This window comes from Cariama cristata, unplaced genomic scaffold (assembly GCF_000690535.1).
Source record: "Cariama cristata isolate BGI_N322 unplaced genomic scaffold, ASM69053v1 scaffold8079, whole genome shotgun sequence".
Taxonomy (NCBI): domain Eukaryota; kingdom Metazoa; phylum Chordata; class Aves; order Cariamiformes; family Cariamidae; genus Cariama; species Cariama cristata.
This window is the reverse complement of record NW_009636306.1, coordinates 46,693-59,441: the sequence shown is the minus strand read 5'-3', so window position 1 is coordinate 59,441 and position 12,749 is coordinate 46,693. Positions and strand designations below refer to the sequence as shown.

Here is a 12,749-nt window from a genome sequence, read left to right as displayed (position 1 = left end):
ATTTCACAATTCTCTGTCTTGTGCCCATAATTATCCACATTATCTCCCACATCATTGTTTGCTATCGTTTGGCTACAAGTACAGACAGTCAAGCAGCTACATTAAGTACAGCCTTTCCAATCTTTGTATTATAATGTTAGAAAATTTCCTTGTATTTCTGAATAACTGAAAAAGCCCTCTAACCTCAAAATGGCCCAGAACATACAATTTTATTTTTTTTCAGCATCAGCTAGTTAGCTAATAAAAAATGCTTTTTCTAAAATGAAGCTAAATCTTGAAAGCATAGCGGTTGTTCTTACAAAACTAAATTCCTTTTTTAAAGATCTGTCATTATTTTAAAAACTTTAGGCATTTTAAAATCAGGCAATTTTATTAGATAAGTTTGAGTGAAAAGCACATAATTTCTCATTAACAGCATAAAGGTAAATAGACAGAAGTGCATATGTACAAATGCTTTATTTATTGGTTTAAAGAGACTTTTTTTAATAGGCACTTACTTAATTTCTTCTTTTTTGTTACACACATAAATCAAATATCTGTGGCATCTGCCTTGATTATACCCCTCAATTAAACCCTGACATTCTTCATCCAAAGAATTCCTTCTCACACGAGGCATGACTGCACCAGTGTGGTACAACCCATGCAGGTGTCACATCTCAGGGAGCCGTAGTTTCCATAAGGTTAATGTTCGATACCAGAAAGATACTGGAAACTACAATAAAAAGAATCAAAACTGGACGTGAAAGTGTTCAGTTTGGCTTCCGAGGCAGTTTAAGCTCCATTCACTCGCTTATCCATAGGCAAAAGCAGACAATCTGTCGTTCATTTTTCACTCTTCCTTTTATCTCTCATTCAGTTCCAGACAGCCATATATTATTAAAAGCTGATTTCTATCCAGACTTATTCTGGATTAGAAGTGTTGGGAGCATAAGTCTTTCTCATATTTCTGCTGTTTGCTGGTTCTGGTCTGAATAGATGTGAAGGGTTGTTTTTCTTGTAGGCTTTCCTAAAACTGAAAAATAAGCAAAAATGTGAAAACTTTAGAGAAATATAGTGAAAATCACAACCCAGCTTCTCTGCACCCAGAAAACTCATACTGTTTGGTGATTGAAGCTCCTCAGGTAGTTCCTATTGCTGAATCCCCAGATCAAATCAGTTGCCTCATTTGGAGCTGAACCTTTTCTCATTAGCTGCCATTCCAGAAAATAAATGGTAGGAGACCACCTCAGGAGAGATTGCTTCAAAAAAGAAAATCTAAGTTGTCCTTTAATTTTTCATTGTAGGTTGGAATTTATTTGGGTGATTTCATGTTAATGTCTTTATGGGAGTTGGATTTTTACTATAAAAGATAATTTTTATGTGTTTATAGAGTTGTAAAATTTGCTTCTATAATATTAAAGCTTTGAAAAAGTTTATTTGTTGTTTTGGTTTGGGTTTTGGAAAAAAAACTATTTCGAAGACTTTGGAAATAAACTGGGAACTTTTTAATTACTGTTTCCTTTTTTCTCATTACCACTTACTTCTGATTACCACTTTGAAAACATGATACTAGGGAATTTCATATTTCCTAGTAAAAAGTTATCTGTCAATTTTGAAATTACTTGCTTTGTAATTAGAGGGAATTAATTTTTTTTAATGAACTGTTACCTGTGAATCTAACCAAGTAAACTTCTGTGCAATGACATGGACCAGTGAGAGCAGCAGGTTTCAGCCTCAGTGTCTCTTAACATCTGGGGTAGATGCAGCGAAATTTGTAATGCTTAGCTTTTTGTGCATTTGGGGCATACTAAGTGTGCTGCTTGAGTTTTCAGGTGCATTTTACTCAGCTGGGTACATTATTCTTTTTGAGCAGGTGTGCATAAATGGCCATAGACATACCTGATTTAGTATGTGTTTAGATCAGCAGTGTAAATTATGAAAGCCAAAACATTGTTGTGTTTTTAATCATTTGGATTACTTTAAAGGTAACAATTCGGTTAAATGAAATACAATGAAATGTATTTAAAACTTTTGTAATTTACTTTTGTAAATGTATTTAAAGATATGAAAGTAGAAGGATATTTTTAACTATTTACTAGAACCTACTAGTTAATAGCTTATTTTTTATTGTTAAAGTTTGAAAAGGTTGATATACTGTAGAAGTATTTATATAGCCAAGATACTTCCCCCACCCCCCCTTCCTTTGAATGACCTTGCATCTTGCCAAGAAATACATTTGGAACTGATTTGTTTACAGAACTGCCAGGAATTTAATAAATCAGGAAAATCCATATTGGAGCTCCCATTGGGTTGAAAGTGATGTGTTGTAAGAAAGTTTAACAATGCAAAAAGAAGGGTCGTGGGACTGCACTTTCTGTCTACTGTACTGCTGTTTTGCTGAGCTTAAATAGTTCATGGGAATGCATCTGAAACAAAATGAGCTTTCTCTTAATGTTTTGGTGCTTCTTGTCCATGAAAGTGACTTATTGTATCTGGTAGGGTTGAAAAGCAAGTTTGCAGGATCTTTGTTTGGAAATGTAAAATGACCTCATTTAGATAGACGTTTGGGCAAAAAAACCCATGGCTTTGTTTTCTTCCATGAAGCTAGCAGCAAGAATTTGAGATTTTTTTTAAAAAAAAAAAATCTATCTATAAGACCTTTTTTTAATTATTTGCTCATTATAGTATGGCATGGTGCAGAGGTTAAAATTAACAACCTATTTCTGTTCAAAAGTCTGTTACAATGGCAGTTTGTTAATCCCAGCCCTTAAAGCACTTATCATCCATGTGATGTGCGAACATCTGTATGAGTGTAGTGTGCTTCTTGCTATACAAACTTGTTTTCGGATAGGATATATAGGTTCTCATTAACAAGGAATATTTGGAAATACTGCAAAAGAAAAGAAGTAATTGTTAGCTTCCATGAGGTACAGCCAATCAAATTGTTTAAATTACTAACTTCTGGAATATTCACTGCTCTGAAGTCTTCTGAAATTTATTTTCTTGGGTGAAGTGGTTAGACATTTGGTATGTCTCAGGTAGGTACAGAGTAGGGCAATATTTTTAACCCTAATATGAAACAAAGTAATAATACAGCCTCATTTAAAGGGGGGGGAACCAGACACACAAACCCTTCCTTTTTTACTTTTTTTTTTTGGAGGACTTGGGGATTTTTTTTTATCACATCCAAAATGGTTTTGTTCGCTTTCCCACCCGTGTTGGGAAGCAAAATGGACACACAAACCCTTCCTTTTTTACTTTTTCTTTTGGAGGACTTGGGGATTTTTTTTATCACATCCGAAATGGTTTTGTTTGCTTTCCCACCCGTGTTGGGAAGCAAAATATAAATTGGTATTCAAAGAACTTCAGAAGATAAGCAAGGGTCTTTTGCTTTTGAAGCACACATGTGGGGACTGAGACGCTTAAACAGTTATCACTGCAGGTTTTCATGTGAAGGCTGGGAGTCAAGGGAGGTGAAGTGTAGTCATTAGTCCGGCAATACTGAACATCAGCTGAAATCTTAGGATTGCTGTCATGTGAGTCAATCAGGGGGTTTCTCGTTGCAGGGAAATGAAATCACATACTGTAAAAACTGAAAAAATGCTTGAGTTATTTGAAAATAAAAATAACTTACATATGCAGATATACATTGGAAGGAAGGATGTGGGCGTGGGATTAACGTGAGAGATTGGGGATGTTGTGAGCAGAGTGACTTACGACTAAACACATTGAGAAGGAGTTTGCCGAGCTCTCTGCCTCTTCTCATTCAGCCCAGTGACAGGTACAAATCTGTGCTAGGAGAAGCAGAGAGGTTCAAAGAACTGGAAGGTGAGTGAACGTGGTGGTTGCATTTGCTCTGAATTGAGCAAAACAGAGCTGTTCACTGAACACAAGACAACCAAAGGGACACTTGTGTCTAATTACAGCTCTGGGTATGCATACGACTGTGAGTGTGCGCCAACCAAGGCCCGTTCTTAGTGCCTGTCTTTTTAGTTCTCTGTCTTCTGAAGGATCATACCCTAGAAACAGCTTTTCACTTGAAGTGGAAGCTTGGGATCTGCAGAATCCCAGGGCACTGTCTGTTCTTACTCAGCAAAGTTTCTTATTAAGGGCTTTAGAAAGTTACATGCAGAGTATTTTAATCAAACACATAGTAAATGGATGAATTATGCCATTCTGCAGGTCAGGTTAGGACATTGCTTGAAGTTGTGACAAATTATGGTGGATAAAGATGGTTCTTGTTTGTTTTGAGAGCACAAAAAATGCCTCTGCGGAATAGAGAAAGGTCCCCCCAAAATAATTATTTTCTGCCTCCTGGCCTTCTCATTCAAAAATGTTCAAGTAAACAATCTTAGTAGCATAGCCTTAGCCTGAGAAGTGATTGTGCAAGAGAGTCCTATCCGGCGATTTTATTTTAGGGAGAAACATAATTTTGTTTTAGGTATTCTATTGATTTAGTCCTGTTAGATTTGTAATGCTACCATAATTAATAAGGGAAGCAGAAATATTTTAGTAATCCTGCCATAGTTTGCCTCTCAGTTCTAATCTGTTGTGTTTGTACAATGCTCATGTAGACTAAACAATGAACAGAGTGAGCTTAATGGGACATTCAGAACTTCTGCTGAAGGCACTCGGGAACAAAAAACACAGCTCTCTTATCAGGCTTAATGTTCAGTCAGAACAAGCTCACAGGCTGGGCAATATGAGCCACAGAATGTTTAAATACAATAAAAACATAGATCTGAAAGTAACATTCTATAGAGTCTGTCTTAAAATTATTTGTTCCACAGAGATGGGGCCAAAATGGCATTGAGTGCGTTGCTCTAGGGTTGCTTTTCCTTCAATATAATTTGGAGGTTAATAACTGCTTTGGTTTGAAAAGCTAAGTTGGGGTTTTTTTTTCTGACTGGCTGAGCTGACTGTAAGGAAATGTGTGCAATCTGCTACAGTGAAGGAAGAGATTACAGCCTGTCTCTGGAAAAGTGAGGTACAGTTCTGGCCTGAAACACGGTAGTTGAAGCTGCTGTGTCTGTGACCTGCGATTTTCCCACAGCTTCCAGAAAAGTAGTGTTCAAACAATATACTGTGTCATTAATCAGAGAGGGTAGGTCTTCATCAAATGCTTAACTTGGCAATGCCAAAGCAAATGTTTTAAATGACAGAGATAGCCATATAGTCCATACAACTGTATCTTCATTACACCTCATTCTTGAGAGCCTTACAGCCACTAAGAATAGCGTTCTTTGCTTTGGGCAGAGGGGCGTATACATGTGTGCGCGTAGGTAGGAGATGTACACGCTATGCATGTATGAAATAATTTCCCTTTTCCCTCTAAAGAGTAAACAGGTTGGAAAAACAATGAGATCATACAACTATGAGAAAGCCTGTTTCCTTAAACAATGAGTCACTTACCAAAGAAGCGGTGTGTTTATCTAAAACTCAGTCCTTAATTGAAAAAAGTAGATAATTTTCAATGCACAGAGGTGTAAAGATATTTGAAACTATTTTTGAGTGTCTCTCCTATATCATAAAAGCTTTTAAAAGAAACCGAGGTGATCAAGCTAGTGATTTATGTACATTTCATCATGCATATGCACCAGGTGTGAATAACCTCTTCTATAATTATATCTTAAGCTAAATAGCTGAAAATTATTTGGCGTTCCATTGTTAACCACATTGGAGAAGGGATTATTCCTTTAATAATATAATACTACTTAATAATCTCATTTTAGTTGCAGTTCTGGTGGGTTTGCTTAGGTGTTTAGTATTGTACAAGGCAGACACACAATGCCTGATTCAAAGTGAATTTTAAAATTTACTTTGTTAGTAGCAAGTATGTATTCTTATAGTAGATGATGATAAAAATGTGTCTATTATCAAAGTTCTTTGCTATTATTAATTTACATTCACTATGTATACACACAAAATACATTACTGTGGGTGTTCCCTACCCAGAAATGTCTGTCTTTTATTTTTTTTAACATTGAGTTAAGCAAAACTTGATCAGAAATAATAACAACTTTCTTCCCTTTTTATAGGTTTTCGAAAAATAAGTCTGGATGATCTGCGAAAGGCTTACATTGTGAAAGATGTGCAACAATATATTCTGCATCGTTTAGATCAGGAAGAAGCACTGAGACAGCATCTCACAAAAGAAACTGCAGAAATGCTGAATCAGCTTCACATCAAAAGCAGCGGTTGCTTTTTGTATCTGGAACGTGTCCTAGATGGCGTCGTGGAGAATTTTATTATGTTACGAGAGATCCGTGATATTCCGGGAACGTTAAACGGCCTATACCTTTGGCTCTGTCAGAGACTTTTTGTGAGAAAACAATTTGCAAAGGTCCAGCCTATTCTTAATGTAATTCTTGCAGCCTGTAGACCGTTAACTACAACAGAATTGTATCATGCAGTGTGGACCAAAAACATGATGTTGACGATGGAAGACTTTCAACGCAAATTGGATGTCCTGTCAAAAGTCCTTATTGATGGACTTGGAAATACAAAAATCTTGTTTCATTACAGTTTTGCAGAATGGTTGCTAGATGTAAAGCACTGTACGCAGAAATACTTGTGTAACGCGGCAGAGGGACACAGAATGCTGGCAATGAGTTACACCTGCCGAGCAAAGGATTTAACGCCGTTAGAAGCTCAAGAGTTTGCATTGCATCTAATTAATTCAAATTTGCAGTTAGAGACTTCAGAGCTGGCTTTATGGATGATATGGAATGGCACACCTGTCAAAGACTCCCTGTCAACCTTAATTCCTAAAGAACAAGAAGTATTACAGCTGCTGGTAAAAGCTGGTGCTCACGTCAACAGTGAAGATGACCGCACGTCTTGCATTGTTCGGCAGGCTCTGGAGAGGGAAGATTCCATTCGCACCTTGTTAGACAATGGAGCATCAGTAAACCAGTGCGATTCCAACGGGAGAACGCTCTTGGCCAACGCAGCGTACAGCGGCAATCTCGATGTCGTTAACCTGCTGGTTTCAAGGGGAGCAGATTTAGAGATAGAAGATACTCATGGGCAAACAGCACTTACCTTAGCTGCTCGGCAGGGACATACCAAGGTTGTCAATTGCTTGATCGGATGTGGGGCTAATGTTAATCACACTGATCATGATGGCTGGACGGCATTGCGATCTGCGGCATGGGGTGGGCACACAGAGGTGGTTTCTGCGCTCCTTTATGCTGGAGTCAAAGTGGACTGTGCAGATGCTGATAGTCGAACGGCGCTGAGAGCTGCAGCTTGGGGAGGACATGAAGACATTGTGCTGAATCTGCTTCAACATGGTGCTGAAGTTAATAAAGCTGATAACGAGGGCAGAACAGCTCTGATTGCAGCCGCGTACATGGGGCATAAGGAGATCGTGGAGCACCTGCTGGATCACGGTGCGGAGGTAAACCATGAGGATGTGGATGGAAGGACTGCCCTGTCTGTCGCTGCCCTTTGTGTACCAGCCAGTAAGGGGCATGCCTCAGTGGTTAGTCTTCTAATTGACCGTGGGGCTGAAGTTGACCACTGTGATAAAGACGGCATGACTCCACTGCTGGTGGCTGCTTATGAAGGACATGTAGATGTTGTTGATCTACTTCTAGAAGGAGGAGCTGATGTTGATCACACAGACAACAACGGTCGTACACCGCTTCTGGCAGCAGCCTCCATGGGCCACGCTTCAGTTGTAAATACGCTCTTATTTTGGGGTGCCGCTGTTGATAGCATTGATAGTGAAGGGAGAACAGTTCTGAGCATAGCGTCTGCTCAAGGCAATGTTGAAGTAGTACGGACTCTGCTGGACAGGGGGCTAGATGAAAATCATAGAGATGATGCAGGCTGGACACCTTTGCATATGGCAGCTTTTGAAGGTCACAGGTTAATATGTGAAGCTCTTATAGAACAAGGTGCTAGAACAAATGAAATTGATAATGATGGACGTATACCTTTCATATTAGCTGCACAAGAAGGTCACTATGACTGTGTGCAGATATTACTGGAAAATAAATCCAACATTGATCAGAGAGGCTATGATGGGAGAAATGCTCTCCGAGTTGCTGCTTTAGAAGGTCACAGAGATATAGTTGAACTACTGCTCAGCCATGGAGCAGATGTAAACTACAAAGATGCTGACGGCCGGCCAACACTTTATATCTTAGCGTTAGAAAACCAGCTTACGATGGCCGAGTATTTTTTAGAAAATGGTGCAAACGTAGAAGCAAGTGATGCTGAAGGAAGAACAGCACTCCATGTTTCCTGCTGGCAGGGCCATTTGGAGATGGTACAGGTGCTGATAACGTACCATGCTGATGTGAATGCTGCAGATAATGAGAAGAGATCTGCTTTGCAGTCTGCTGCATGGCAAGGTCATGTGAAGGTAGTGCAGCTTCTCATTGAGCATGGAGCTCTGGTTGACCATACATGTAATCAAGGTGCTACTGGACTCTGCATTGCAGCCCAAGAAGGGCACATTGACGTTGTCCAGATATTACTGGAGCATGGTGCTGATCCAAATCATGCCGACCAGTTTGGGCGCACTGCTATGCGTGTTGCCGCCAAAAATGGACACTCTCAGATTATTAAATTACTGGAAAAATATGGTGCATCTACTCTGAATGGTTGCACTCCATCTCCAGTCCACACAATGGAGCAAAAACCCTTGCAGTCAGTCTCCTCTAAAATGCAGTCATTAACAATGAAGTCAAACAGTTCAGGGAGTACTGGTGGAGATATGCAGCCTAGTATGCGTGGCTTATCTAATGGGCCTGCTCATGCCTTCAGTTCTCCTTCAGAGTCTCCTGATTCTACAGTTGACCGTCAGAAGTCATCTTTGTCAAATAATTCCCTGAAAAGTTCCAAAAATTCTTCTCTCCGCACCACGTCGTCGACTGCGACTGCTCAGACAGTGCCCATTGATAGCTTCCACAGCCTGTCCTTCACAGAGCAGATACAGCAGCATTCCCTGCCGCGCAGCAGAAGTAGGCAGTCTATTGTTTCTCCTTCTTCCACAACTCATTCCCTGAGTCAAAATCATAATTCACCAAGTAGTGAATTTGAATGGAGCCAAGTAAAACCTAGTTTGAAATCAACTAAAACTAACAAAGGGGGGAAAACGGACAACTCCAGCAAATCTGGGTCAGCTGGAAAAAAAATAAAACAAAGTAGTTCCTCCCAGCCAAAAGTGTTAGAGTATGAAATGACTCAGTTTGATAAACGAGTACCTATTGCCAAATCTGGGACAAGTGTGCCGCTTAAATCAATGCCGACAGAGCCACAGTGCAAAATCTTGGTCCCGCCAGCTCAGCAAGAAGTTGGTCGATCTCAGCAACAGTTCTTAATTCACCAACAGAGTGGCGAACAGAAGAAGAGAAATGGAATTATGACGAATCCCAATTACCATCTTCAGAGCAATCAGGTTTTTCTCGGTAGGGTTTCTGTCCCACGAACAGTGCAGGACAGAGGGCATCAGGAAGTACTGGAAGGCTATCCTTCCGCGGAGACAGAACTCAGCCTTAAGCAAGCCTTAAAACTTCAGATTGAAGGTAGCGACCCAAGTTTCAACTACAAGAAGGAAACACCGTTATAAAAGGTAACCTATCCAGTCACAAAGGAAGCAAATGCGTGTGTTTCATCACGTGCATTTTAAATACGCTAAAATCACATTTCATTGTCCCTTATCATCATAATTGCTTTCTTAATGAAAACCATGAGTGTTAAAATCTTAACCTGGCAAGTATTTGTTTTACTGTTGTTTAAAAGCATCAGCTATAGAGGAATTGGATCACCGTCATATTTTCTGTTGAATTCTGATTCCTCAAATCGTACCCCAATGTCTTTGATATGTGACTGAATAAAACAGCAAGTTGCATGTAGCGTTGGTTTGGGATTTTCTTTTCAAAGATAAGAACAGCTGGGAATTTTAATATATGATATTTTCAGATACAGTAATTATTTCATTATTTACAAAAATGCTTTTCAGGAGGCTTCTAAAGGTTCTTGTAAGTTACAGGAAACCACTTTTGTGAATTTGGATTTTAAATGTGAAATCTCAGTAGCATAATTATCTACAAATTGAAAATTAAAATACTACACTAAAGCTTTGATCTTATTTCTGTTACTGCGAAGGTAACCCTGCTATAAAAGAGAAGGCATTCCTCGGAACAAGATTAGAATCTATTTTATGGTACCAATTTTTTGACCATTCTACAATCGGTGGAGTTAATTTAGATTTCTCACTTTCTGTCCTATACTGAATTTTAAGTTGAAAAGGGAGTTCTGTGTAGCTTTTTCAGACCTGAATTGTCAGTGAGTCAGCTAAAATAGAACTATTTTTCTCCCTCTTCCTGGTGATGTTTATCTTTTTTAGGGTATTGGGAATATGTTAATAATTAATATATTTTCTATTTGAATTTCAAAGAAGCAGCATCTTTATGAAACGTATGCACATCTTTTGTTGCTTATTTGCTTATTTTTGAAAACATACTTTTTGTTTGTGTAAATGCTGCTTTTTTGACAGATCAGACTGCTGCTCCTTAGAACAAGAATGTTCTTGCTAGATGACTTGGTTCTGCTGCAAGACATTGAAGACTGCAGGTTTCTAGGACAATTGCAGGTGGTGCGGAATCCACAAATGGGAGGTTTTCAGCTGTCAAAAACACGTAGACAGGGTTTTTCTCTGAATGTCCTGGAAATGGACTTCACTTTAATGGATTGCATCTCCCTAGATGTAGGTGAGGTCCCTTGTGAATTGCAGAGCGTTAGAATGTTGTGCAGGACTCTGAAGGTGTTTCCTTGGGGTTGGCATTTTGGACGAATTAAAATATTTGAAACAGTACAGTGTTTCAAAAAGCTGCGTACTGGAGCCTGCACATTTGTGAAATGCAAATATTAGCAAAGGGTCAGCTGGGCTCTGGGGCAAGCAAAGGTGAAGAGGCGCGACAACAGGAACAGGCATAGAGAGGAATAGGGAGGTGAGAGAGAAGGGCCCTAAATCTTCGTAAAAGTCAAAAGGACTTTAGATTCCCACAGTTCTGTATCATGCCCAGACAGGATTTAAATTTGTTTGTAATTTTTTTCCTGACTCCATAAAACATATTAAAATGTGTAATTAAGAATTGTATTTCCTAATTCTTATGTACCTGCACCTGATGTTCATTGCTTGCTTTCATGTTACAATTTACTGTAAATAAATTCTATCATTCTGACCTAGGATGTATTGATTTGACCTGATCTGTCATCAAAAGACTAGTTTTGATGAACTTTCCATCTTTGTTGATTTTAAAATATAGTAAAGCATGTAAAAAAAAATGTGAGCATGCCACATATAATTTTAAAACTTGAATTGGGCTTTGCTTTATCTGGAACAAATAGCGCTTTATTGAAAATTCAGGGGTTTTCACTGTGAAGTACTTGGTTCTGCAAGGGGCTAAGCATATGAGGTGATGGATAACTAAATGGTTCCTTTTGCTTTTTATCTAACGATTTTTCATGGCTTCATTTTAAATATGGAAGTTTAAGACAATTTTGTGTGGATTATGAATTGCTTGGCTCAGGGTATAATTTGCCTCCTCTTTTGCCAAGTCTGGAGGACAAAAACAGTAATTTCCCTGACCAGTGAATAAATGAGTCACCTGTAGAGAATCACATCAGAAATAGGGTACCGGAGCACCTGAGGGATGGCTTTCTTTCCCTGGCTGCCGTTTCCGAGCTCTGTTTATTTGGGAAGCTCTCCTGCTGTGGGGACCTGGTGGCTGCTTTGGATGGTAGAGAGCACAGGGAATCAATCATGGGATTTGAGTTAGGCAGGAAATACTTTTCATCATTGGTATGTTGTTGTCTGCTTTTAGCTTTAATTAGAAATGATACAGCTCTCTTTCTGACAACAGTGTTTGCATTACAGAGTATTTCAAAACTTAATGTGTTTATTTTGTACTTTTAGGCCAATTCCATGATGCCATGAACAGAAGCGCTTCTGCTCTGAACGATTTATCAGCTGGCTGGGATGAAAGCATACAATGCTTGTTTAGTCCACCTAGAAATTCAAGAATGTGATTACTACAGTACAGTTACCTTAATTACTGTAACGTGCCTACATTTTCAGGCTGCCTTCTCAGTATAACCCTCTGTGCTTCAAAAATTTATTTTGTGTACTTTGTATTTAATACACAGAATGAGCACTTTTTCTAGTTGCAGAAAGATATATGCTGTATTTCCCTGACAACAGCTGAAAATGGTAAGAAGAAGGAATTTTGATTTCCTATTCCAGAATGCTTGGTAGAGGTGCATGTGCCACAGCCAACTGTGTATGGAAAGGCAGTGCTTTTTGTATTTATTTTCCTGTGGCTAAAGAAAATAAGCAAACAGTTTCTCACATTTGCATTGTTGTAATGTATGGTCAGTTCCCTGTGTACTTCAAAATGTTCTCTCCAGAAATACAAGTCTTGTAACAGTATTTTATAAATACTGTACTTGTGTGTCCTGTCTGTGTAATAGCTGTTCAGTGGTAGCAAAGGAGTCGGACTGCAACCATCTGCAGTATCTTTGGGATTTTTAAGAGGCAAAATCCACTATCTGGTACTACAGCACCAAATCTGGATGGCAGACTGTGAGCACTGAAAGCAATAGGTAAATTTGCTCTCGGACACTTGACCTTAAATAGCCTCCGTTATTGTTACGGTAATGAGGTAACTGAATATGGGTATGTTTTAGGTGCTAAAGTAAAAGGTCTGATCCTACTTTCATGTATATCTTTATACGTTAGAAACAACTCTTTC

General features: G+C 38.9%; 1 protein-coding gene across 1 annotated transcript in view; it reads left to right on the top strand.

Annotated features, from left to right (window-relative positions):
• ANKRD50 (ankyrin repeat domain 50) overlaps positions 1-12,435 on the top strand; it is a 39,504-nt gene extending 27,069 nt beyond the window's left edge. Inside the window, exons 3-4 of the mRNA XM_009707882.1 lie at positions 6,018-9,565; positions 11,915-12,435. Of these exons, the coding sequence (XP_009706184.1) occupies positions 6,018-9,562 (3,545 nt within the window). The 3' untranslated portion in view covers positions 9,563-9,565; positions 11,915-12,435. The remainder of the gene's footprint in view (positions 1-6,017; positions 9,566-11,914) is intronic.
• Positions 12,436-12,749: the final 314 nt, after the last annotated feature.